This window comes from Monosiga brevicollis, genomic scaffold (genome assembly GCF_000002865.3).
Source record: "Monosiga brevicollis MX1 MONBRscaffold_48 genomic scaffold, whole genome shotgun sequence".
Lineage (NCBI taxonomy): Eukaryota > Choanoflagellata > Craspedida > Salpingoecidae > Monosiga > Monosiga brevicollis.
This window is the reverse complement of record NW_001865085.1, coordinates 78,477-105,955: the sequence shown is the minus strand read 5'-3', so window position 1 is coordinate 105,955 and position 27,479 is coordinate 78,477. Positions and strand designations below refer to the sequence as shown.

Genomic DNA, 27,479 nt, shown 5'->3' with positions numbered 1-27,479 from the left:
CGGACTCACAAGGTCTACACCGGCTGCCGTTTAGCTCCTCCGCCACAAACGAAAAAAAAAAAATGAGAGAGAGAGAGAGAGAGAGAGAGAGAGAGAGAGAGAGAGAGAGAGAGAGAGAGAGAGAGAGAGAGAGAGAGCGTCGAGCGGTAAAGAAGATGATTAGAGGGACGAAGCCAGAAGGTGCAATAGGCAGAGATATGAACCAAAGCTACAATAGTCTAGTGTTAAAAATAAAGGGATCCCAGAGAAAGAGTATACTTTCGAGTCTAAAACAGAGGCACAGAAATGATGTAGCGTTGATTGCAGAGATGCATTCACTTGATGATGTTAGCACCTTGACCCTCGTGGCTGCTGACATTCTCGATGTCGCAACTTTCGTGTGTGTGTGTGTGTGTGTGTGTGTGTGTGTGTGTGTGTGTGTGTGTGTGAGCTGCCTAAGGGCATGGCGGAGGGGAGGCGTGGAGGGTCAATGGCGGTGGCTGTGGCTGTAGAATGTAGCGGCGATGATTATATGGCTACAAGATTACAGGACTACAATACTACAGGACAACATGCTACAGGATACATGGCTACATGGCCCGATGGCGAGATGGCGACATGGCTAGCTCCGACTGTGGCGATCTCAGGCTGTCTGTGGGTGTGCATCATGGATCATCGGTCTGGATATTACAGGATCAAGGTGGTGCTAACAATGTCATAACAGAACATCGTATTGGTTGAGGAGCTGTTGACCTTGGGCGTCGTCCGATCAAGGGTCCCGGTTATGCAAGAGACGCAAGCAGTCAAAAAACGTTCGTACTACATGTCTCCTCAGGAATCAATTAATAGCAGGCCATGGGCCAAGACCCTTGCAGCACTTGGATCATGGGCCACGCAGTGGCATGTTCTCCTCGACGTCAAGTCGAGGGACACGGTTCATTAGCAATTGTATAGGCGTTGGAGACCGTGCAGCAGTAGTACGTGCCAGGGTCCTGGTGCAGTGTCTACGTGAACGCGCGCTGCTCCGTGCGTGCGCTGTAGTTTGTCGATCAGGGCTGCGGCCTGCAAGTGCCAGCAACACGATAAGAAATGAGTGCCCACGAGATTGTGTCCCTCCTAGCAAAGCACAGACTTGGACGTACCCCATAGGGTTCATGGCCCCAGAGCGTGACCGAGGCGTCAGGCGCCGCATACAGCAGGGCATCAATCGTATCTGGACGTAAAAGAGCATGAAACAGGGAAACGGCAAAAGTCACGGGCATATCTCCCGCTTGCGTCTGAATCAGCTCTAGCATCTAAAGTGCCACCCGCAGCAGCAGCGCACCAATAGAAAGTGTCAGGTAAAAATGCGAGTCAAAGGATCGCTGCAAGGGGATGGAGGGGCAGTTGAGAAAAACTCCAACGCTGCTATGAAAAAAAGGCACGTACCTCGGCTTCGTGCTGGCGTGTATAGCCTTTGAGGCAAAGCTTCGAGGTTGTCCAACCCAGGGACAACGTGGCAGCGGGAAATGCAGCGCGACATTGCCGCACAAAGCCGGCTGCATCAAAAACCGGTGCAGCCCCGCCTGTGTTGAACCGAGTTTATATTGTTGCCCAGTGAGGCGTAAGATCAAGCACGGGCTGCCATGGGGTCACAAAGTGGAGACATACCTGGTCCCTGGAGTATATCGGCATTCAGCCAGAGTTGAATGTTTCTCGCCTTCAGCCGGGCCTGCGCATGCGCTGTGAAGATCCCGAGACCACATGAGCGTGGCGCCAGTCTACATCCGTGCTGCAGAGTGCTCACTTCAACGGAGCCACATATTGACTGGTCACGCACCACGCAACCACGCCAGCGCTGGTGCTACGGCATCGGTGTCCTTGAAATCCAGCTTGAGAATGCTAATGGTAAACTGGGAGCAGTACCCCACATCAGTTGGGCATCGGCCCCCCGGTTCCACAACGCAACAAACCCATCGTACCTCGGCTGCAAGCAACGTCTCGACAAAGTCGTAAAAGCTCAGATCGCTGGTCGTGGCGGGAGGGTGCGCCATAATCAGCTCCTGGCCAGTGGCCCGCCCAGCTCCCACCCGCACGTCAGCCTGCGCAACACCATGAGTTTGTCTCCACCCGAAACATTCATACAACACCAGCTGACCCACTGCACCCGCTATCCATCCTCTCCTGCATCCAACCCCACCCACCTCAATCCTCGACCGTCGCAGTGCCATGGCCTCTGCCAACCGCTCCCGGTCATTCACAGCATGCGACCAATATCCTTCTTCCATCTTGATACTACTACGGCAATGATGATGATGATGCCTGCTTGTGTAAAAAATTAAAAATTTGAATCGTGTGTGTGTGTGTGTGTGTGTGTGTGTGTGTGTGTGTGTGTGTGTGTGTGTGTGTGTGTGTGTGTGTGTGTGTGTGTGTGTGTGTATGATCGATCTTCTTCTTACTGACGGAACAACTTGAAAGGAATGCGCTTGTGGGGAGGGCATGTGGGGGGTGTCTCCCCAGGTTTGACAGGGAACAGCTATGTGCAGGTTGTTGGACATTGAGATCAAGTCAGGGCAAAAGTGCCGGCGGCGGTGGTGGGGTGTTGGATGAATTTTGTGTGCGTCGTATGGTGTAAATGACTTGATTAGGTCGACATGAGCCCAATATAAACTCCTTCTTTAGGCTACAACCTTTTAGCGCCGGCAGGCAATGGCCACAACAATCTCCCGACCATCATGTACAAGGCCAAAGGCATCCTGTTCTGGCGCCAGCGACTCGTAAAAAAGCTCATCGATCTCAAAGCCCACGGCACGGAGCTCGCGGAGCAACACGCGGGTATCCAACATGTGATAGTGGTCCACGGCCCGCAGGCGGTGCGGCAGCAGCCAGGCTCGCAAGCTGGCTGGGAACCAGAAATAACCCGGGAAAGCACTGCCCAAGACGCGTCGCCAAGCATACAGCCATGACAAGGGCCAGGTCCCTGCCATGTATGGCGTATCAGCTTCCACATACAGGCATGCACCAGGCGCCATGGCATCATATAGGCGTTGGAGCGTGAGGCGCAACGCGCGGGGCGGCAAAAAGTGTAGCACGTTGGAGGCGAGCACATGGTGCACAGGTGGAGACAAACGACTCAGAACTCCCGGAACCGCCCCAACCAAACACTCGAGTCGCTGCTCAACTTCGGGAACGAGGACGACGGCATCCGAGGCTGGCGCATCCCGAAGAAGGGCACTGGCGCGTTCAGCAATGAGGTCGAGCTGAGTGGATGAAAGATCGCATGCGACTACCCGGGCCCCAGCCGCAAGTACAGGCGCCGAAGCCACTCCATAAGCGGCCCCAATATCCAGGTGTGGGCCCTGAGTATCTGCAGCGGCGGCGGCTCGCATCCAGCGCTGCATCGTGGAGCTGGGCTGCGAAAGCATCACACCAAAGCCATTGTCCGTCTCTACAACCTGCGCAGACGCTTGGCGTCTCTCAGCCGTCGCAGCTGCGGCCTCGCGCAGCACTTTCAGGTGCCTTTCCAGCAAGGCCACTCGCCGTCCCGGTTCGTTTTGAGGCGAGGCATCGTCGGCGTCGTCATCCATGGGTGTCTCGGCCTCGGCCGACGCAGCTGGGGTGACTGCGACCAAGGCCTTGAGCCAGCGACCCAACGTTTCATTGTCTGCACCTTCCACACCGCTCCAGCGCAGTTTAGAAAACACATCAAAGCCAAAGCGATCTGGTTCGGCATGTTCCAAAAGTTCGCCGCCTGTCATGGACTCGGCCGCGAGGCGAAGCAGCGTTGCCTTAGACAGCCTCAAGTAATGCGACACAAAGTCTGGTAGCGCATCAGCTGGCACAGCCTCAAGCTGTGCACGTACCAACTTGAGTGACTCGGTCGACAGCGAGGAGTTCTTCTTGCCCGACTCGCCATCAAGCGTCGGCGCGGGCGCACCGTCTGGCACGTGTGGGCATTGGCCATGAGCGACAACGAACAAGCGGGCACTGCAAAAGCATGCAAGACAAACAGCACCCACCTGCCCGAGCGACCCCACGGTGCACGATTGGATCCTCGTCTCCCCGCGTCAGTGCTCGCAGCAGCAACCAAGTTGCCGCCGCCCCGGCACCAAAGTACGCCGCCCGTCGAAGCTCATCTCGCATCTCGTTGGTCCCAAAGAAGAAAAAAGAAGTAAAATACATGTGCCACGCACCAAATGACATTCATGTTGAAAATAATTGAGTTATTGCAGTTTTGTAGGCAAGTTTTATGAAAGATGTTGTGGAAAAATTTAAAGAAGATGTACGAAGTTAACTGGCGGGTGGCCATCAATTTATTATGTTCAAGTCGCTTCCTGCTGCTTGGGTGAGACGATAACATCAACCCCGAACGTGGCCAAACAAGGCGGGGGAAGCAGAAGAGCGCGTTGTATTACATACTTAACATACGGAAAAAAACATCACAAAACTCGCAAAAAAAAAAAAAAATGAAAGGCGAGACAAGAGCGCCTGCAGAAAAGTCGCTTACAACACGGCACAGTGGAGAACGATAAACGCAAAAGAGGTGCATCCCAGTTCAGAAGGCTGGGCACACTCTGCAATCTCTTCGAAAAAAAAACAAAACAAAACAAGAGGAGATCGATGCCTTTGCTCAAACTTGCAAAGATGATGAGAATCAATAAAATGAATGCGATGGCGCAGCCAGAGCATTCAGGTGTCGGAAGTATCAACGGCATGTGAGCCTGGTGGATGGGAACCGGAGAGAGTGAGCGCACGAGGGCGAGGTGGGAGAGCGGCGGGTTCGGCGTAGTTTGCCATGCCGTAAATGTCTGTGGTTTCTTGCGCTTGACCCACGGCCGAGTAGTAGTTGTGGTTAATGGGGGCTGAGTAATACGTGCTGGCCTGTGCGCGCGGCGTTCCAGTGTCATAATTGACCCAGTCGGTTTCCTGTGATGAAGTGACTGGAACAGCAGCATATTCGCCTGTCGTCAAAGATGGCGAGCTATCAGCAGGGCGACCATGGTCGTACGTGGCCATGTCCCAGCCGTTTTGGACGTGGCTGTTCAGTTGCGCCGGGGTCGGGAAGCCACCCTCGGGTGGATGATAAGTCGGATTGGCAAACATGAACGGCTCATGGGGACTATTCAAGACCTTGGGGTCACTGCCAAGATGCGGTCGCGGGCGGTGGTTGCGTCGAGAGCGGCGCACAGCAAAGACCACGACCATCAGGAGCAAGATGAGACCAGCCGCTGCCCCACCCACCAGGGCTGGGTTGACGCCAGAGCGTTGTGTGCTTGATTCACTTTCCTTATTGCCTGGCGGATCGTCCGGAAACACGGGCTCAGAGCAATTGGCTCCGGCAAAGCCGTTATCACATGTGCACGCGCCAGTCGCGCTGTTGCACACGCCGTTGTCACTGCATGTTGGGAAGCCAGGACAGGAGGCGACATTGCAGGCCGAACCAGACCACGAGTCACCGGGAACAGCGGTGCGACAGACGCACTCGCTATTGACGATGACACCATGGTCATTGCACTCAACGTCACACGACACGCCCGTGTATTGAGGCTCGCAGACACACAGACCTGATCGCAGGGGCGTCTCAACCCCGTGCACGCAAGGCACCGAGCAAGAGGGGTACAAGTAGCCGGCATCACAAACGCAATAGGCTTGACCGTCCTCCCAGTCACCGTAGCACACGCCATTGCCCGAGCAGTTTTCGGGGCAATCAGGAATGTGGCACCCAATGCCTACCCAGGAGGGAAGGCAATCACATTCACCCAAGGCATTGCAGTCACCGTGACCCGAGCACTCTGCACCCGCGACCTTGGTCGGGCAGCCCTCAATCTCGCAGCTCGCGCCTGAGCGCCCACTCTCAAAAGTGCACTCGCAAACTCCATCGACAATGCTTCCAAAGCCGGAGCACTCGATGTCGCACGAGGCTGAGGTCCAGCCCGGATCACAGATGCAGATGCCCGAGTTGGGCGGAGATTGCGTTCCATGCACGCATCGTTCCGAGCAGGCAGCTCCCATGAAAACACCGATGCAGTCAACGCAGGTGGGGTCCGTTTCGTTCTCCCACTTGCACGTGCCCTGGTTGTTGCAGTTGGGTACGCCAGGACAGTCGGGGGTTTCACAGCCGACACCCTGCCAGCCGCTGAAACACTCACAAACCCCGCCCGAGCACTCGCCGTTGCCACTGCATGACTGACCCTCTTGCATGCGCCTGTAATCGGTGAAGCCACAGACGCCATCGTATGCACCCTCGGCGCAAGGGCCGTTACCAGGGCAACCAGGCACGTCGCACAGCTCGCCCCAGAATCCCTTCTCGTAATCGCAGGCACAAAACACGACGCCCTGATCGGACGTGCGGATTTTACCGTTGCCCGAGCATTCAGCATCACAGCTCTCGCCACTCCAACCCGTTTCGCACAAGCAGAAACCTGAGTTGACGGGTGTTTCCACGCCGTGAACACAGGGTGTGTTGCAGTCACGTCCCATCCAACCTGCATCGCAGTTTTGACAAATGGGTTCCTCGAGCGTGTGGTTACAGAAGCCACGGCCATAGCAGTCAGGCTCGCCGGGGCAGTCCGGACTCTCACAGCCAGGACCACGCCACCCGGGGTTGCAGTCACAGACAGCCAGCTCCGAGTTGCAAATACCACGGCCAGAGCAAGACTCACCGTGAGCCATGCGTTCGGCGCCAGAGAGATCACAAATGCCCGGCGCACTGGTATTAAAAAGGCACGCGCCGTTGCCAGGGCAGCCAGGCTCGTCGCACAAATCACCCCAGAAGCCTTGAAGGTAGTTGCAGATGCACTGGTCGTCCTCGATGATGCCAGCGCCACTGCATTGGACATTGCAACTCTCCGAGGTCCATCCAAGCTCACAAACGCAGTTGATAGAGTCCTTGGGCGTTTCGGTACCATGAGTGCAGGGCGTGCCGCAATCCAAACCCATCCAGCCCTCATCGCAGTTAACGCAACGGACAAGAGGTGCGTAGGTGTCAGGATCGCAGGTGCCACGGAAGTGGCAGTTGTTGAGACAATCGGGAACGCTGCAGGCCACACCAACCCAGCCGGAGTCACAGGTGCACTCGGCATTCTCCGAGTTGCACTCACCATGGCCGGAGCAGTCTTCATCGGTAATAGTCGGGCAACCAGGAATCTCGCAGAAGGTGCCCTGACGACCCGAATAAAAGTCGCAAACGCACTCCCCCGTGTCATCGTCAAACGTGCCGTAGCCCGAGCATTCACTGGTTCGGCTCGTGCTGGCCAATCTTATTGTTGTCTCTCCTTCCCCTGGGTGAGTGGTATCATCCACCCGCCCAGCTGACGTGGGTTGTGTCGTGCTAGCTGCAGTTGTGGTTGTGGTTGTGGTCGTTGTCGTTGTCGTGGTTGTCGTTGTCGTTGGTTGTAGGGTCGTTGAACTTGTGGCGGTGGAACCAATCCACCGGGTTGCCGATGCGAGCTCTTCTGCCGTGTAGTTATAGACTCCCAACTCAGAAAGAGCAACGGATTGCCCGATGCAATCCGTCTGCTCACAAACTTCAACCAGACTGCTTGGGGATTGCCACTCATATGTGACTGGGGCGCGGACGGCCACATGCAGTGCCACACTAGGTAGGCCAACCAACGAATCGGTCCTGTTGGCAGCTGGAGGCCATAGATTGAAGGCAAAATCTGCGCCGTTTACAATATCAATGACAAACACCCATGGCGTTTGCAGCTTGCGCTTGAGAGTCTCCAAAATAACATTGACAGAGATGCCATCTGCAGACTCCTCTGCTTGAGCTAAAATTTCGAGGGCACTAACTGGTGGCTCCGGTTGTGCCACAATCCAGGTACGAGAGTCTTGCACCGCGTGGCCGCTCGAGTCATAACAAGCTACGGTCACAGTATACGCCCCAGGCATATAGCGCTGATATGGGGGTGCCTTCCAAGTCACAACCGTGGGTGACCCAGCGGGGTCGTCTGTGCAATCATACTGAGGAGGCGTGGGAATGATTCCAAAGGGCAACACGACATTGTTCTGGTTGCCGTTGGGCCAGACTACGTTGAGCTGCGGTACCTTTGAGTCACGCACTAGCAGCAACACGTCTTGCAGAGTCTGCCGGCCCAACGCGCTAAATTGGTAACGCAGGCGAATCAACATGCCAGGTGCCGTTTGACTTGTACTCAGCATGGCGAGTCCACCCGAGACCAGCGCCGCCCGTTGCGGACTCGTAGGATCCCACAGGCTTGACGCATTCCAATCCACGTCCAAGATGCCTGTGGTCGCATTTGAAGGTACGGCAAGCTTCCACCGCTCGACGACCAGGCACGAGGTAAGCAGGCGCATGGGCGCAGTGTTGAGCTGCACCTGAATCTCGGGCAGCTGAACGGCGTCACCCCACTCAATTGTACGCTCCGTCAAGGCCATCTGCACGAGGGGCGCCTCATTTTCAGCCATGGTGATGGTGACGTTGAGAGTGGCCACGTTGTCAGCACTGTCTCGTGCCGATACTAGAGCCACATATGTGCTGCCATCAGGTCCGAATAAGGCGTCCGCGACCAGTGAATCAGTTGCACTAATATTGTATGACGACCAGCTGGTGTTGAGCCAAGACCCGGTGCAGCTACCCGTGGTGGTTTCGGGCGGCGAGGAGACGATTTGCACGGTCACAGAGGCCGACACGTTTCCATCCCGAGCGTCCCAGGCCGTGTACGAGGGTGTCCACTGCTGGCCTGATATCAGCGTGACGCTCGTTGCACCCGTCAACTCGGGTGGAGTGGTATCTGGTACCACAAAGGTCACTGTGCGACTGAGCAACACAGTCTCGGTGGCAATGACCACGGCTTCGACAAGCAATGTTTGAGAAAACGCCTGGGTCATTGTCGTAGTTGTCACCACCTCAACGCCCGTGACCGAGTCGGACAATGTTTGAAAGCGTACGCCCTTGGGTACCAGTTCGATGGCCGCCAATGATTGAACCTCAACGCGCGTGAGCACGGGCGAACCGTCGACCAGCAGTTGAATAGGGTAGCAGGTGGTGGCACCAGCAGGCGAGAAGCCAGCGCCAGTGCAGGCAACACACTCGGATTGTCCGGGCAAGGTTTGATAGGTGCCAGCGGGGCATGCATTGCACGATTCCAAGGCCTCGATGGAGTAGCTCCCAGCGCTGCAATTCTCGCATAGTGGTGCCTTTGTGACATCGCCGATGAAAACATCCTCCTGCCCGGCCAGGCAAGACTCCCGTTCCCAGCAAGCTGGGAAAAGATGGTTTCTATGGCTCATGTACGTGCCTAGGTCAACGCAAATAAAAGCACTGGCATGTGAGCACTGCCATGCATGCTCAAGCAAGTGAGGGGGTACAATCGTCAAAGGACGTTTGCTCAGTCCGTCTGCGCAGGGCATACCGGCAGGACAAGGTATGCACGTGGTATCGGCGCGCGCATTGCTACTGTTGGCAAAATGGCCCGCGCTGCATCGGCTCCGGGTTACGCAGGAGGGGACAGAGCCCGTGTAGGATAGGTATGTATCTACAAGATACGTGGAGACAGCGGGCTGAGCTGATCCGGCAAAGAAAAAGCAGAAGTCGGCCAGAACAGATGCCGTGATGGCCTGGCCCCACCTGTAGCACACGCCTCGCAGGCGTGTGTATCCACTGAATAGTAGCGGTCGGAAGGACAGACATTTTCAGATGAAACGCAAGCCGTCTCACGGTGATTGGACAGGTTCAAATGCGTGCCTGTTGATAACACAACCAGTCGACAACCATGTGGAAAAAAAAAAAGAGGAAGACGATATTGCAGCAGAAGTTGTGAGCGGTACAAAAAGCATGGTGGATCAACGCTTGTGCATGACAGATCGGGTCGCACCACTTGGGCATGATGGGCAGTCCAAGTCACGCGTGCGATCGGCGACAAAAGTTGCATACTCGTCGATTTCACACGTGCCCTTTGTCACACAGGAAAGCGAGCTCGTCGTCGTGCTCGGTTGATAAGTGTCTGGATCAAACAAGTGGTGAAACACACGTTCTAAGGACTAGCGCGTCTGTGCAAGGTCACATAGAATTTCAGAGGCGAAAACTCACTGGTAGGACACTCGACGCAGGTATTATCTTCTGCCGCCGAGGCGGCGACTTCCATGCGAAAGCCGGGACCACAGTTGGGGGTGCGTGTAAAGCACGAGGCGTTGCGGTGGAAATTGAACGCATTGAATTCGTCCGTGTCACAGGCTTCGCACTGATAATTTTGTGTCGTGCTGTCGAAATTGGACACGCGCTGTCCGGCCATGCAATAACCAGATTTCAAAGTACATGCTGTGTGTTTGTGAGCTGCATCCCCTCGAAAAGTCCCTAGTGCCCAAGTGACCAGCAAACGGTGAGGAGTGCAGGTGATCTCATCAAAAAAAAAAACGCCGATCAAGCTGACGACATGGCTGCACAACCCGTACCGGGCGGGCAAGCCGAACAGGTAGTATCTGTGGTTGGGTCGCCCAGGTTGGAGCAGAATTGGCCTGGACCGCACAGGCTGCTTTTGGTAGTGCAAGCACTGAGGCGATGGTCGTTCACGTCAATATATGTGCCTGTCAAGCAAAGCAACGAGATCATTTTTTTAAAAAAAACAGGCAAAAATGTCCAATCAGCGAAACAAAAATGCAAGTCACATTCGGGGTGACACCAAGAAACGCACCGGTCGGACAGATGTCGCAGATGGTATTGGTTGTTTTACTGGAGGGGTTGACGACGTAACGGCCATACGAGCAAGTGGCGCGAGGCGTGCATGCAGTGGCAGTTTGTGTAAAGCTCGGCTGGAAAGACTCCCCAACGCAAGGCAAGCAGATGTAGTCTGCACTTCGGCTTGCTGCATTGCTGACGTAGGTGCCGGGCGAGCACATCGCCGTCTTGTTCGTACAGGCGTGGTTCAGGTGGCCTGAGGCGCCCATGAACGTGCCTGCCCCCACGAACCACAATGATATTAGCTTGCTTTGGGATTGGTGCAGACGAAATCAATGGTCAAGCGTACGTACCAGACGGGCAAAGGGCACACGTGTAGTCGGCCGTATTGCTATCGGGATTGGAAACATATTCTCCAATCCCACAGGTATTAGTCTTTGCAATACATTGTGTTTGCAAGTGTGCGGCCAAATTCATGAAGGAGCCTGCCAAGCCAATGCAAAAGTCAATCGAGGGGTCGTCCAAGCTCGCAAAACAGAGGATCATGTACTTTTTCTTCCCGACCATTGCGAAGAAAAAAAGAGAAAAAGCACTTAACATGTAAAGCGAAAAAAGGAAAAAAAAAAGAGAAAAAGAGAAAACTGGCATCCGATTTAAAGTCAAGCATGCGTACCGCCGGGGCAGGCAACGCAAGCTGTGTTGCGCGTAGGATCCGTCACAAAGGCCGCGTATGTGCCTGCAGGACAACTGGACAGCTTGTTTGTGCAAGTGGCTCCCGTGTAAGAGTTGGAGGCTTGGTATTTGCCTAGTCCATCGGCAGCAAGGTAGATGGTGAGGAAAAGCAAAGGCAAAGACGGGGGCTTGGGCTAAAGAGGCCAGCCGAGGGCAGTTGATGGTACACACCGGCACCACACGTGGCACAAAGGCGATCTGTGGTCAGCGAGTCGGGATTTGAAACATAGTGCCCGGTCGAGCAGGTGACGGAGCGCGCCACGCATGTGGCTTGATTTTGACTAGTGGAAAATTTGCCGCTGACACAACTGGTACAGCTCCGATCTGAGCTGCTCGTGGGCGAAACGGATACATAAGTACCGGGTTCGCAAGTTGTCCACGGGGTGCAGCTGTTCAGAGTATGATTCACGGCGGAGATAAAAGTGGAGCTGGGACATCGTGAGCAGACTGTGTCGCTGGTGGCCGTGCTTCCCACTAAAAGATACTCTCCCGATTGGCACTTGGACACGGATCCACAAGTGTTTTTTGGAGGAAGGTATCCATAGGTATTGGTCGGGCAGTTGCTGCAGCTCCAGTCGGGAGACGGATAGGTTTCCTTGATGTATTGGCCCGGAGAGCAACTTGGTATAGGCTTGCACGAGCTCAGGGTGTGACTCGGCTGATTTTGGTATCGACCTGCGCAGCGACACCAAGGGCACATTGCCTGAGTGATCGCGCACTTTCGACAGCTCGGACTTCTTCATTGTTATTTACCCCCCCTTACCGGACGGACACGGGGCGCAGGTGAAATCGGCGATGGTGGAAGCATGATTGGGGACGAATTCGTGGTAGGTGCACGAGTTGGCCTTGGGGAGGCAGGTGGAATTAAAATGGCTACTTGCGGGTTGGTATGTGCGGGCTGTGGGGGGTTCAGGATTGGGATCGGCGGAGTCATGAGTAAGTGCACGCATGTGCGATGCAGCTAGGCACCACGCTAGGAAGGATGCGACAGGATCAAAACTGATGCATGATTAACGAACCAGGACAACTTGGACAGGTTCGCGCGGCGTCGCGGTTAGGCGGTGCGTTGTAGTATTGACCAGCACCGCAAGCTCCCTGTGCCTGGCAGCCGACTTGGTTCTGGGAGACGCTAAAAGTGTCTGATGTGTGTGTGCGAGTTGTGTGTGTGTAAACGGTGGCGATCATCACAGTCGTTAGCATCCCTGTGCAATCCTGCGTCATAATGTCTCCGAACACAAGGAGCAAGGCAGAGAACATACGAGGGGAACAATCAGCGCAAAGGCGATCCTGGCTGGTACTGCCCATGGTGGACATGTATTTGCCTGGGTGACAAATTTGCCACGGTCGGCATGCATCTAGATGCGGTCCGGGGCCGGTCCAGAGCCCGTGGCTACATGCCACACAGACACCGCTTTCTTGTTTGAAACCAAACCCGGCGCTGCATGCAGCTGTGCGGCGTGGGGGTTCGGGGGTTCAGGATGGTTCAGAGTGAGTAGACGAGTGTGGGCGCAAGGAGGTGCTTTTCGTGGTATGAGCGGGATGAGCCAACGACAAACAGGCCCACAGAACCTTGACAGGCAGAACAAGGTAAGAACAGGAACAGACCGTAGCAGTAATTGTCCGAGTAGGTGAGCTCAGAGGGACCACAGACTGGCAACAGGCAAAGCGATGGCAACAACGTGGTCGTGAGCGAGGGATACTGGGGGTAGGAAGAGTGAGGTAGAGGTCAAGGGGCTGGCATTCAACTCCCGTACGAGCGCAAACGTCGACGCGTTTCGTGTCCTTGATCGAGGAAATGCCGTAGCCCTGCGGACAGCATGTTGGCGCACAGAGATAGACTAGGTTCAGGGGAGGGGGAGGTGAGGTTGTTTGGCGGTCATGTGGCATGGGGTCTGTGCGGCTCAGCGAAGCAGAAGCAATCAGCCAAAGGCAGACCTTTGGTGGTTGTGTCTTCTTTAAGTTCGCAAGAAGTGCAATTGGTACAATCGCCAACAGCCGCAAAAGTGGTTACAGTGCTGCAAAAGTCGAGGTCCTTGTTGGATGCAGCAGGATCCGATGCGAACTGAGCCTGAATCTGTCCAAGAGCACCCGTCAGAATGCAAGTGTCAAGGTGGAAAAAAAAACACAAAGCAGCCAAAAGTCAAACGGCGAGCGAAGTGGGTGTCTTACCAGCATGGCCTGTGGCAGGGCCAGCGCCACCAACAGGGCGAAACTCCGCCATGCCACCTGACCAACATGCGGCCCCGGCAACATGCTTGGACTTGTACAGCTGTGCAGGCGTACCATATGTAAGCCACACTCATCACCAGCCAAAAAGCATTGGCAGAGTCAGGGTCACAATGCCCGATCAAGAAGAGTCTGCCACAAGCACGGACCTGGCGCGATGGCAAGCCAAGAATACCGACGGCTAACAGTTGCCTCGTCCTTCAAAAGCCCATTACCATCCCCATCCTCATCCTCATCATCCCTGCTCAAGACTCGAGCGCCACACAAGCCCTCGGCACCCCCGCGTACGCACAGCCTCTAGCCCCCAAAGCCCCCCGGAGAGAGAGAGAGAGGGATCGACAGAGAGAGAGAGAGCAAATAAACAAGAAGAGTAGAGTTTTTGTGAGAGAGAGAGAGAGAGAGAGAGACAGAGAGAGAGAGAGAGAGAGAGAAAGCGAGCGAGAGAGAGAGACAGAGAGAGAGAGAGAGAGAGAGAGAGAGACAGACAGACAGAGAGAGAGAGAGAGAGACAAACACACACACACACACACAGAGCTCGAGAGACGCAGCGTCCCAGCTCTTCTTAAAACACCCCTGTAATCGAAACTTATCTGACTTTTCTTGAACAAAATGAACAAGACCCCTCGGAGTTGGAGATGTTATTGTTTTGACCCTGCATGCATGCAAATTTCGTGGCATCACACGCTCTGCTTCACGTCAATCAAGCCATCCCGAAAAAAGAAGAAAAAGACACGACGTCAGTCTGGCTCTTCCCACACTGGGCTAGATCCTCTCTTCTTATATTTTTCCATCGCTCCCCTGTCCGTATGGGGTGTCGATTTGTAGTTTTGACCATCTCGCCCCTCTCGGGCGCGAGGACCTTTGTTTTGACCCATTGTGTGCGCCAAGTCGCGGATACACAACACGGGCATTTCGAGGCCAGGCCTCGAGTTGCCGTTATCATGGCACGGCGGCGACTACCAGGGCTGCCGCCGCTGCTCGCCGCTCTGATCCTTTCTCTGGGTTTCAGCGAGCTGCCTCAAGCAGCCGCCCTACCCAGCTATGTGCGGGCCTCCAGCGAGACTACCTGCACCTCGGCGGATGAGGCCTATTGTCGATATACCTTGACACCAGAACCAGCTTGCCTCACCACTGTAAACTGCGCCGAGCCCTGCACCTACTCGGGTGCCGCTCCCAGCTTTATTAATCTTCTGACCACAGCTCGCCCTGGCTTCAACGTACGCGCCCCCTTTGCGTTTAAATTGTGCACTTCCAACCGGCGCGCCCTTGCCTTTCCGTGCTTGTGCAGTTATGCGTTGCTTCGAAACACTCCGCTCATTTTGACGTGCACGTGCGTTTGGGTCGCCACCCATCTCCGTCTGGGTTCACCCCCGTTCATCCGCATTTGCGATCACAGGAAAGCGTCGGCGTCCCACTCAACACCAGCACGCCCCCACTGGCCGTGCCCATTACACAGCAGCCCCATTTGACCCGCGCCAATGGCTATGCCCTACGCCTGGGATTTCAGCTTGAAACGATCACCCCCGACGTGCAGTACGTCCTGCCCCGCTGGACGTTTCCCGCCGCACGTTGCAACTTGAAACCACTCACGCTCCCGTGTCTACGCCGCCTTGTCCACCCGTGCCCCCATCAACCCTTGCCTCTCTGCGGCCAAAAATCAAACTCCGCCCCATCAGGCATTTATTTGCCGTTCTGATTAATCAGGGCTCCACTATTTCCAGTGCCGTTGCCCTCAACGCCTCGGCGGGTCGTCTTTTGGTTCAGCAACGCGATGCTTACTTTCAACCCCATCAAGTGGAACTATCCCTCTCGAGTGCACCCCTCGAAACCGGCACGCGTTACGAGTGGACCATTAGCTTTTACCGTCGGGATCTCGTCGTATATGACTCAGCGGGTCGGGTTCTGGCATCTTGGTACTACGACCCTGCCAGCTTCCCACAAACCTTCATCGATCCTTCCCAGTGTGGTTCAGACCGTCCTTTTGGCTGTCAGGTTGACCAGATGTTGGTGGGTGGCGACACGGCCACGGTGGCTTCATTTACCGGGCGTTTTTACCAAGCACAACTTGCATCACGCATGGCCACCCAATCTGACGTCCTACACGCGCTAGCCGTGGCAGAAGATTTTCCCGTGCACTTTGCTTTTGTGCCGGCCGCCGTCGCTCCCGCCTGTCGCTGTCCACCAACACACCCAGTGCTCTTGGATGAGCTGTCGACTCCCAATACCTGTGTTGAAATACCCACTCGGCCCGCGCCGCGCAACACGCAGGATCGTGTTTTACAAACAGGAGCTGCCTTCGCTCCAGGCTTTGTGCTGGATGGCGATGAACAGACGGCCTGGCAGTCGGCTTTGGGCTCAAACGCAACTCTCACACTCGACCTTCGTGGGCCTCACTACCTCGATCGAATCGAACTAGACGTGCTCTCGGCCTTGCCTGACGAAATTCGTCTCGAAATCGCTCAGACCAGCGACCCAGCCGAGGTGGCCTGGACCCTGCTGGGTGTGCTCCGCGCTGATTGCGCCTTTGCCAGCACTGCACCATGCCAGTCTTACCCGCGAACGGCTGACGGTGCCGCTGTAAGCACCGGTACCGTCGCCTTTCAAACTTCTTTTCCCAATGTGACGGCCAGCTCAGCTGCTCTAGCGGCCGTCACAGCAACACAGCTGCGCCTAAGCTTCGTTGGCCTGGGTGTGCCCGAGCTAGCGCAAAGCCATTACGTCACCATCGGTACTATCGCGGGGAGCATTCGCTGTGCTTGTCACGGCTTTGAACTAGAGTGCGGCCCTGAACCGGTCAGATCGAGCCCTCCCTACAACAGCACCCTCAGCTGCAGCTGTGGTGGCAACACCATCGGCTCCCAGTGCGAGGCTTGCGCGCCGTTGTACAACGCCAAACCCTTCCGACCGGCTTTGGGCCCGGCAGCAGCCTTTACCTGTCAGCCCTGCACATGTCACGGCAAAGCGGATGCTTGCGTTTACAGCGCTGCACATGATCCTCACCCCGACAGCTGGACCGTTGGGGATGGTGGTGTGTGCAACTGCACCGCCCACACAACCGGTCGCCAATGTGCTGCCTGCGCTGACGGCTTTTTCCTTCCCAGCAATCGATCCATCACCGAGGTCGATCCCTGTCGCCCCTGCGTATGCAATGCGGCTGGCCGTGCCACCGCAACTTGCCAGGACGGTGACGGGGCCTGCTCTTGCAAACCCCACGTACAGGGTTCCACCTGTGATGTCTGCGCACGAGGGTTTTTTAACTTGTCAGCAGCCAACCCCGAGGGTTGTCAGGCCTGCGTATGCAACGAGGCGGGCTCTCGACACAACAATACCTTTTTCTGTGGTCAAGATGAAGGAGGTTGTCTCTGTAAGGACAACGTCCTGGGTGCGGCCTGTGATACTTGCCGCCCAGGCTTTTTCAATCTCTCGACTGCGCACGATCAAGGCTGCATCGCCTGCCATGCCCTCTGCGACCCGCTGCAATCCTGCTCTGGTTCGTCAAGCAGTGACTGCGACGCATGCCGCTTTGCTCGCAATGACGACGTCTGCGTGAGCCATTGTCCCGCACATCGCACCTTCAACGCCACATCAGGCCTGTGCACCGCGTGTCCTGACAACGAGTGCATTCTGGTCACGGCCAGCCCAACGCATTTAATGCTACGCGAAAACCTTTTCACCACCACCATCGTGGGCTTTGTCGGTACAACCAGCCTTCCGCGCGCCCCAGCCAATTCCGGTCAGGAGGTTCTAGACCAAGATCCCATCTGGGACGTTGTACCCCTGCCACCTGTGAGCTTGGCGAATGCCGAGGTCTCCGTTCTTGACGGCGCCTTGCGACTGCCAGAGGAGGGCGTGGCCGGCGTATCCGTGGACGCTACAACTGCCGATGACAGCTTCACCCTTGGGTTCTGGCGCTCAACTACCCGATTTAGCGGCTTGACGCGTACCTCCAACTCCGCAGTTGCGGCCACCGACCGAGCTGTTGCGGCTCAGGTCGGCGCCAGTGGGGTTCTTACCATTGTCGCTATGGTCCGGCTCGATGCCTCGGGTTATATCCTCAGCAAGACGCGCGACTCACTCACCTCGAGTATCGACAGCGTGAGCTATACACTCAGCGCCACCACCAACAACATTGTCTTTTCCTATGTTTACCGCCTCGCCAACGGAGACTACGCCCAAACAAACCGCGCCGTTGCCACCAGCGTGATAGATGGCACCTGGCATCGCCTGCGCGTGGTCATTGCTGGGACCGACTTGAGCCTGTGGATTGACGAAACGCCCATCGCCACGGCCCTACAACTCCGCGGGCCTGTGCACGACAACCCCGCCAACCAGCGCTTTGTTGTCGGCGCCTCCCCGGGCAGCTCGCTGCGCCTGCGCGGCGATGTGGCCCTCGTGCGCGTCTACCCTGACCTGGCTCTGACAAGCTGGCCCAGTCATTTGGTTCAACCCAAGATATCGGTCCAAGGCATCAACTTGCTCATGGTGGTTGCGCCCCTGGACCGAGAGACCACGGCCGAGTTTGCATACCGCCTTGAAGTTGAATATGCCAACGGACGTCGCGGGTCGCGGGAGCTAAATCTGACCGTGCTGGACGCGAACGATAACGCTCCACAGCTTGTAGCCACTCGTAATTTCATCAGCCTTGTCGAATCGGTCGCCCCCCCGGTGATCCTCAACCAGTATTCTGCGACCGACGCAGACATTGGCGCCAATGCGCTCGTCACCTTTGCCAATCTCAGCGTGCTTTCGGGTCCAGAGTGGGCACTGGAATCAGATTCGACTCTGCCTTTTGCGCTCAGCGCCAACGGCACCCTGTCCCTGGTTGCGCCTCTAGATGCGGAATCAGCCAATCTCTGGCGTTTGGAAGTGGTGGCTCGCGATGGAGGCACCCCATTCCTCGAGGCTCGCGCTGAGTTTGTGGTCAACGTAGCGGACGTCAACGATGAACCGCCGCGCTTTCTCAATGGCACCAACGTTACCATCAGCGTGGACGAGGGTGCCGCCCCCGGGGGTGTCTTAGCAACCGTGCTGGCCGTGGATGGCGATATATCTGGCCTTCCCGTCAGATATACATCCTCCATGCCGGCCTTCTTTAGCGTCGATGCGTCAGGGCACGTCCGTGCGCTCATCCAATTGACTTACGACCGTGCTGCCGGCATTGAAGGCAATGTCCTCACATTTGGCATCGTTGCATCGGATGGAGCGCAAAACGCGACGCTAACCGTTTACCTTGTCGTGCGCGATGTGAACACCGAAGCGCCGACATTCAGTCAGCCCGCATATGCGGCTGCAATCCCTGAAAACGTTGCTCCTGGAACCCCTCTTGACAATTTGCTCATTGCCGCCACGGACTACGTGGATGGAGCTGCCTTGGCCGACATCCAGCTCGAACTCACAGGCGATGGTGCAAATGACTTTGCACTGCTGCCCTCGGGCCAGGTGGTAACCTTTGCCATGCTTGACCGTGAAGTGCGCGACGTCTATCATTTAGAGGTGGTTGCCAGGGACGCCGTGGATCCCACACTTGCGCTTTCCTCTCGTGCCAACCTGACCATCACCCTCACGGATGTCAACGACAATCCGCCCGCCTTTACACACGGAAACCTATCATGCACGGTCCCAGAAAACAGTGCACCTCTGGCTTGTGTCACGCTGGTGGCCTGGGATTCCGACGGCCCCGGCAACAACTCGGTCGTTCGTTTTCGCCTTGTTGCAGGTGACCTGGACGCCTTCGAAGTGGATGCTCTGACCGGTCTCGTGCGCATGCGCCGCCCTTTGGATGCAGAGCTAACCTCGGCAGTAGCCGTGTGGGTCGAGGCGTACGACCTCGGATCCCCCGTGCGTGTAAGCACGCGCGTGCTCGTCACCTGCTGGGTCGAGAATCTCAACGATAACTCTCCTGTGCTGGACGAGGTCACATCTCGCGAGCTGTCAGAGCTGGTGCCAGTGGGGACCATCTACGCCAATGTCACTGCGTCGGATGCGGATGTCGGCATTTTTGGAGCACTTGAGCTTGCTTTACACACATCGAACCCAGATCCGGCGCTTTCGCTGAACGACGACGGCACTGCGTTGATTATTCGCCGGGTTCTTGATTTCGAGACCGTTGATCGTCAACGCCAGCGTTACGAGCTTTTTGTCCGCGACGGCGGAGGCCGCAACACATCGGTTTCCTTCGAACTGACGGTGCTTGATGCCAATGACAATCCACCCGTAATTTCGGCGCCAGATGATGTCACTCTCACCGAGGACAATTCTCTGGTGCCGAGATTGGTGGCCACGGTATCTGCCTCGGATGCGGACAGTTTTGAAGGAGACATGCAGTTTTTGGTGATTGCGCCGCCTTTGGGTTTTGTGTTCTCGCGCATCTCTGCGGTCTCAGCAACGCTCCAGGCCGCGGCACCGCTTGACCGTGAAACGCTTGGGGACACCCTCCTCATTCAGCTGCGCGTTGGTGACACGGGATCGCCAACCAACTGGGTCACGCACAATCTGACTGTCAATCTGCTGGACGTCTCGGATGAGGATGTGACCCTTGCACCTGCAACTGGCACTGTCGCTCTGCCAGAAGAAGGCAGCGCGATCCGGCCACTGGCCAACTCCACGCTCACGGACTTGGACGTCTTGCCAAGTACTCTGCGCGCTCTCCGCCTCACGCTACCAGTGCGCGACAACGATGCGTGGAACGCCGCGCCCATCACCGCCGAACTTTGTAAGACAGTTCAGTCGAGCGCCGGACCCGATGTTGCCAGCGCAGGCTTGGTAGACTTTTTCGATCAATGCCTCCCCCGTGCCGGCACGTCCTTGCTGACGGCTGCAGTCGAATTCAATGCCTCCAATCTCGTTGTCGTACCCAATGCTCTGGAGGCGCTGACCGGCACGAGCACCGCTCTGAGTCTTGTTCTCTGGGCTGACCTGCTTCCGGAGAGTGCGGGCGTGCTCTTGTCACAACGCGATGCCGATGGCCGCATTCAGCTTCAGATATACTTGGCCACCTCAGCCCTCGTGATTGTTACGTTCCAAGTGCCATCTCTTGACAGCCGGCCGGATGCCTGGTTGCAATATGATGTACATTTTGTCCCAGACGCCAGTCTCTTGGTCGACGATGGATGGGATTTCATTGCCCTGACTCTTCATGCTGACGGCTCGGCGTCCCTTCTCATCAATGAGGCAGAGTATGCACCAACTCAAATCACGCAACGCGAGGTGTTGAATGGTCAAACGCAGCCCGCAGTCGAGGTAGGCCGGCTTGTGCGCCTGCCCGACTTCTCAGGCATGGGGCGTTTGACATTGGGTGGATTTGGGTCCCCCGCTGCGCCGTCCAGCACGGTCGCAGGCCGTGTTTCTGCTCTGCTGCGCTATGTCGACGTTGTCGTAACCTCGAGGACCATTGTTTGTACCAGCCAGTGTGGCCCAAAGCTCGACGTGCCGGCCCAACTGCCTCCCAACCTTACGCTCAACTTTTCAGCCTCCGGCGCAATTGTAGACATCGAGGGGCACGCTTCCTTGGCCGAGTACACGGCCTTGCTGCAATCGGTGGTAATGTCACAGACATACGTTGAGCCCAATCCTGCCGACCTGGCGCTCACCCTCACAGCCTGGCAAGACGATGATCGCCAGGTTGACCTGGGCACGCGCGTGTTACGTCCTGCGCTTGTTCTTGATCGGGCGCCCATCATCCAGCTGACACCCTTACCTCAACCTGGTTTTGCCTCCGAGGCTGACCTTACCGCCAGCCGCCAACGTGCAGTTGAATATATCGAGGGAGATGCTGCTGGCTCGCTCCTTTTAACTCCAAACCAGGGTCGGGTCACCTTGCTGGACTCTAACACAGCCGTGCAAATTCTGCAGGCACGGGTCACGCTTGAGAACCCGGCTGCCGGAGATGTACTTGCGTACGATGTCGCATCTTGCAGTGGGCTCAGCCCCACCGTAGCCCCAAGTGTCAGCACAGACTTGCTGTTCTCCGGGGCAGCAAGCGCAGCCATCTACACGGCCTGCCTTCGCTCCGTTGCTTTTTTGATTTCGGTCCCTGAGCCCGCGTTGCCCAACGTCACGCGTGCCGTACGCTTTGTTGTACAACAAGGACACCTCAGCTCGGTAGCCAGCCGTGCCTTCGTGACGGTGGTACCTGTTAATGACCCGCCCGTCGTTAGCTTTGATGGGTACCCTGTCGCTGCGCTCAGCTATCAGGAGGGATCGGGAACGCTGCCCCTGATTGGACACGCGCGCGTCGACGTACTGCCCGGTGTTGTGACCGCACTGGTTCACCAATTACGCTTGACCGACGCCGACAGCGTCATGCTGAGCAACCTGACCGTCCGTTTTGACCCGACCCCTGCGGCACTCGGCGAGCAACTCGTAGTTCGCAACGCAACCCCCGGCGTACGGGTTGATACGCTCGCCGATGGTGGTCTTGTTTTGCAAGGGCCGGCTTCACCATCGCAACTAAAGGCCGCCTTCGCGACAATCGAGTACAGCAACAACTTTTCGGCTGCTCCTGCCGTCTCCACGCAGCTGCGGATTGCAGCATCGGATGGTGTGGCGCAGAGCATGGAGGTCACGCTTGAGATTCGTTTCCTGGGCGTCAACAACATGCCCGTGATTGCTGTGCCCAGTGGTAGCGAAACTGTCAACTTTCTCGAGGAGGGCGCCGCGTTGCCGTTGTTTCCAGACGGCTTGGATGTGTCCGATCCTGATTCTGATCTCTTCACCGACGTGCATGTGCACGTGAGTGGCCTGCGTGATGGTGATGATGAACGTTTTGTTTTTGATGCTGCCCTCAACATGGTCCCCAGTGGTGTTGGAACCAACAACACGGTGCGCATGTTTGAAAGTAACGCTTCGCTGACCGCCGACGCCCTACGAGCGGCACTGGCTGCGTCGACCTACCAAAACATCTTGAACGAACCCACGGCAGGCGTGCGCACAATCATGGTCCGACTTCACGATGCAGAGGGCGCGGCCAGTAACGCCGTGCAGCTGTCGCTGAACGTACAGGCCGTCAATGATCCTGCCACAGTTGATTTAGACCCGATGACGGGCGGTCTGAACCGTGAGACGACGTACCTTGAGGGTGATGCGCGGGCGTATCTTGCAAATGCCGACTCTCTAACGTTGGCCCTTGAGCAGCGCTATGAGTACTTTTTTACAGCGATGGTGAGTGGCACACTTACCTCTCGTCGTAGTGCCGACGACTATGTCGTACAAGTGTACTTGGGGGATGGCGGGCCACTGACCTTTTTCCAGTCGCTGCCTGTGACGGCCGATGGGACTTGGGGTCCCTCCGACCCAATCGAGCGGCCCGCCGTAAAGTATTTTCGCTTGGTTTCTCGACACAATCTCAATGTGCCCTCCTCTTGCATGACCACGGAATGCGAGTCGGGCGCGCTTGCACTGGTGCGCGGAGATGGTGATCTAGAGTACGCGGGGCTAGGCCTGAGCTTGACCGTGGAAGACGTGGACAATGATGAGGTGATGGGCTTTGTGGTCACACTCTCTGGCGCCGATGCCAGCGATGAAATTGACATGCTGCATCAGCCGAGCTTCGTGACGCGCGAGATCTTGCCCTTCGACCCGATCACTCAGACGCTGATCACCCGCTTCACTTGCACAAGCGGCGCCATCAACCACAGCACTGCCGCTGAATTGGTGGCGTTGCTGTTCTACACCAACCCGAGCATACACGTCGAGCCTCAAACGCGCATGGCTGCTGTTCAGGTTGTCGATTCGGCCAATTTGGCCGGGACACCGGCAATGGCAAAGATCGCCATTGCGCCAGCAAATGATGCCGTGCCAGCGCTGCGGCAAGATGTCGGGGTCATTGCGGTTCTGGAAAATTTGACTGCAGGCGCCGTTATCGCCAACTTGTCCAACCTAGTGACCGATGCAGACCTGGGTCTGGGTGGTACCGTGGTCGACTTTTTTACGGTAGCCGGCTGGGCGCCGAACTTTGCTCTCGTCGATCAGGCCATTGTCCTTCTCGCCCCTTTGGACTTTGAGATGACGACAACCAAACGCATTCAATTGCAATTCACGGCCCGCGACGATTTTGAGCCAGCAGGCGTTGCTCTTCTTACCATTGATCTGGCGCTTCAGAATCTCAACGATAACCCGGTCATTTTGGCACCCTCGGGCTTGCTTGTTCTTGCTATGAACGAGACGCTCCTAGCACAATCACCGATCGTGGAGTTCAACGTCAGCGACCCAGATGATCTAGGTTACACATTGACGCTGGACCAGGATGCGCCCGGACTCTTCCGCCTCAACGGCCGGCGCATTGAGCTCGCGCCTGGGCGCAGGCTTGATTATGAAACAAAAACAGAGCACGCGGTCAACTTGACTGTTGATGATGGTATCTTTACTGACAGCCTACACCTCCAAATCCAAGTAGAAAACGTAAATGAACACGCACCAATCTTCACCCTCAGTCATCTTAGCCTCAACATGTCGGAGGACCAAGCTACACCGGTCAGCTTGGCCACAGTGCGCGCCAGTGATGAGGACACTGGTGCTTTTGGCAAGCTCTCTTACACGATGGAAGTGGCGCCGAATGCGACCGTGCCATTTTCTCTTGATGCCGCAAGCGGAGAGCTGACTTTGGTTCAGCAAGTACGCTACCACGAGCAAGCAAGCTTTTCCTTTCATATCCTGGCATCTGATGGCGGTCAACGTACGGCGCGTCTGCCGGTGACCGTTCGCGTAAGTGATGTGAATGATCATGCCCCGGTTTTCGTGGCGGGGACCGATAACATTACCCTGACTGTCACGGAGAATGCGCTGGCCCAGCCAGTTCAGCTGGTGGTGATGGACCTGGATAGCCCGGCCCATAGCCACGCTTCTTTCGTCGTGCTGTCCGGTGATCATTCCTTGGTCAACATTAGCGCCACGGGGCTGGTCAGCTTTCCACGCACGTTTGACTACGAACAGACCCCAGAACTGACGCTGGTTATCGGTGCCTTCGACACAGAGCGACCCATATTAGGCACAGCCTGGGCAACTCTTTTGATCGTCATTCGCAATGTCAATGATGAGCCGCCTCAAGTTACCTCGCCCCCTTGGACCGTGGCCGAGCATCTCGTGGCTTCGCTAGCCGGGGTCCAGGTGATCGATGCAGATGGTGATGAGAATTTTGCATTTTCGATCTTGGTTGTGAGTCCTGTGGCAGCCGCCACGTTCGTCTCCATGGATGCTGACAACGGTACGATCTACCTGGGTGACGGCCTCGACTTTGAGGCTTACGAACAGGTGTCCATCGTCTTTGCGGTAACGGATGGTGTTCATGTGGTCAACGCTACCGCCACCATCCGCCTCACCGATGTTAACGACAACGCACCCGTGTGGAACACCACTGCGCTTGCCGCGAGTGCTTCGGAGCTCACGTCGCCTGGTACCATACTGGGGCAGCTACTCGCCACTGATGCTGATAGTGGGTCATTTGGCACTGTCGGCTTTGAGCTGCTTGGTCCTGCAGTCGAGCTAAAGCGGTTCCGTCTGTCTGCCACAGGCCAGCTGCAACTGATCACCACTCTGGACTATGAATCAGCAGTTGAGCATCGCTTGAGCGTCAACGCAATCGATGGTGGCGGCTTGATCACGCCGGCCGTGTATGTTTTGACCGTCCGAAATGAGCCCGATGAATCTCCCATTGCCCCAGTCGAGCTGACCTTTAATGTTTCTGAGACAGCCGAGGTGGGACATCTCCTCGGCAGCGTGCTCGCCAACGACCCTGATGGCCTGGATTCTCTCGGCTATGCACTTTCTACACCGACTGTGCCGTTTGCCATCAACGCGTCTGGAGTCATCACGGTCGCTGAAGAGCGTCTGGATTATGAGAGCACGAACAAATCGTGGTCCTTTACCGTACTCGTCACAGACTCGCACAGTACCACGCGCGTGCCAGTCACGGTGCATATCTTGGATGCCAACGACAACAGCCCCGTCTTTGAGAGCACGCGACCTGTAACGGTGGCTGAAGACGCGCCCGCAGGCTCGCTCATTTCATCGATACTCGTGTCTGATGCAGATGCTGGTCGGAACGCCGCCCTGACTTACTCGATCAATGGCTCGGACAACCTGCCTTTCCGCGTGCAAGCATCGAGCAATGCATCTGGAGTCGATCTGCTCACTGCAGGCGCCTTAGACTTTGAAACGCAGGCGTCTTACAATCTGACCATTGTGGCCACCGACGCGGGTGCTCCACCCCGTACGACAAACCACAGCATTCAGGTTTTGGTGCTGGACGTGAACGATGAGGCTCCGGTGTGGACGTCTGCCAACACTTTGTACGTACCAGAGGGTGCTGCAAACCTGTCAAGCCCGCGCCTGGTGGGCCGCGTCACCGCCGTTGATCCCGACTCACCAGACCTTACCTTCGCCTTTGTTGGTGGCGAAGCCTGCAACGCCAGCATGGCATTTGCTCTGGATAGTGCTTCGGGCAACATTTCAGCCTTTGCTGCACTGGACTATGAGCTTGGGGCGCGCGTCTTCGTTTGCGGCCTCGAGGTATCCGATGGGGTACATGCAACGGTCTCTAATTTGACTCTACACGTCACCGACGTCAATGACAATGCCCCTGTGTGGGACGTCAACATGGCATCGTTCAACCTGAGCGAGGCAGCCGACGCAGGTGCCGTGGTGGCCACGCTGCGGGCAAAGGACGCTGACGCCGACGGCCAGCAGTCCGTCACGTTTGACTTATTGGAAGACGAGGCTGGTCTTTTTGACGTAATGGAGGATCAGCTCATATTAACGGCAAGCGACGTTCTCGACGTGGATGTGCAGACTGCATATTCTATTCGCCTGCGTGCCCAGGACGACAGCCTACGGCCCCACTGGACGGATCAAGAGATCATCATTCATGTTCTTGATGCCAACAATCGACCTCCAGTTGTGGTGCTCAACACCTCTTCCAATACGTTTGAAGAAGGATCGCCACCTCTGACTCTCAGCCACGTGCACCTTCAGGATCCAGATGCAGCCTTTCAGACGGTGACACGAGTTGACGTGACTCTTCGCTTGTCCGAGGCCAGTGCGGACTCCTTGGCCTTGGATTTGGGTGAAAACTTGACGTTGCCTCCTGCTGCTGTCTCGGCGATCGAGGCTCGGGTGCAGTACATGGCTACGGCAACGGAGCTCTATCTCTCTCTGAGAGCAATTAACGATGCGCGTGGCCTCTCCCTTGTTGAGGCAGCCACAGTGCTGTCTCAGCTGACCTACGTCAATCCAACTGATGAGCCTCGCCTCGTATCACGCTCGATTGCCTGGCGTGCGTTTGATGGAGAGCAATGGTCAAATGAGACTTTGATGGTGCTGTTCATCGCGCCACGGCACGATCAAGTAATAAAGGCTGCACTTAGCGCCGTGACCGTGGACGTTCTGGAGGGGAGTTTGACTGGCGTGCTACCTTTTGATGCAGGACTTGTTCTTTCGTCGACAGAGAACAGGGCCTACAATGCCACAGGTAAGGCTTGTCGTGTGGCGTTTGTTGATCGACCACTTTTCGTTTTTGATTTGTTTTTGTTTTTTGTTGTTCCCCTTCCTCTTGGCGTGCGCGTAAGCAAACTCATTTCAACTGAATGCTGGCATTGCAGGGGCCACGGTGCAGCTAAGCGCAGCCCGAGAGCCGAACGTTGGCGATGAGAGCCTCCGGCTGCCTGCTGTCTTGCCCGCGGGCCTGGAAGGTGCATACAATCCAGTCGCGGGCCGCTTGAATATTAGTGGATCGGCTTCGTTGGCTGTGTATGCCGACATCCTGGCCAGCGTCGCGTACATCAACAATGCCACAGAGCCGTTGCACAACCAGCGCAACCTGACACTTGTCGGTACGTGTTTTACAAGCAGGGGTGTCAGATGAGCTTCTGTTGTTGTCCAATTCTGAAGCGATGGTTGCGTCCGTTGCTCTTGTTGCCACTGTGCCCATGTG

At 56.4% G+C, this 27,479-nt stretch overlaps 3 protein-coding genes across 3 annotated transcripts in view; 1 reads left to right on the top strand and 2 right to left on the bottom strand.

The window, feature by feature from the left end:
* Nucleotides 1-2,589: 2,589 nt before the first annotated feature.
* On the bottom strand, nucleotides 2,590-4,107 carry MONBRDRAFT_39313 (uncharacterized protein). The gene is made up of 2 exons (XM_001750780.1): nucleotides 3,978-4,107; nucleotides 2,590-3,898 (listed from the first exon to the last, which is right to left on the bottom strand). The coding sequence occupies exons 1-2, from the start codon at nucleotides 4,099-4,101 to the stop codon at nucleotides 2,652-2,654; spliced, it is 1,371 nt and encodes a 456-aa protein (XP_001750832.1). The 5' UTR covers nucleotides 4,102-4,107; the 3' UTR covers nucleotides 2,590-2,651.
* Nucleotides 4,108-4,647: 540 nt separating this feature from the next.
* MONBRDRAFT_12904 (uncharacterized protein) lies at nucleotides 4,648-13,550 on the bottom strand (the record flags this gene model as incomplete). The annotated part of the gene is made up of 7 exons (XM_001750779.1): nucleotides 4,648-9,185; nucleotides 10,013-10,276; nucleotides 10,375-10,506; nucleotides 10,614-10,874; nucleotides 10,951-11,082; nucleotides 12,093-12,302; nucleotides 13,499-13,550. 7 exons carry the CDS (start codon nucleotides 13,548-13,550, stop codon nucleotides 4,648-4,650), a joined length of 5,589 nt encoding a protein of 1,862 aa, XP_001750831.1.
* A 946-nt stretch (nucleotides 13,551-14,496) lies between these two features.
* Nucleotides 14,497-27,479, top strand: part of MBCDH21 (uncharacterized protein) — a gene marked incomplete at both ends in the record, with an annotated part of 30,820 nt that continues 17,837 nt past the window's right edge. Inside the window, 4 exons of the mRNA XM_001750799.1 lie at nucleotides 14,497-14,772; nucleotides 14,952-15,088; nucleotides 15,232-27,017; nucleotides 27,148-27,378. Coding sequence (XP_001750851.1) covers nucleotides 14,497-14,772; nucleotides 14,952-15,088; nucleotides 15,232-27,017; nucleotides 27,148-27,378 — 12,430 coding nt within the window. The remainder of the gene's footprint in view (nucleotides 14,773-14,951; nucleotides 15,089-15,231; nucleotides 27,018-27,147; nucleotides 27,379-27,479) is intronic.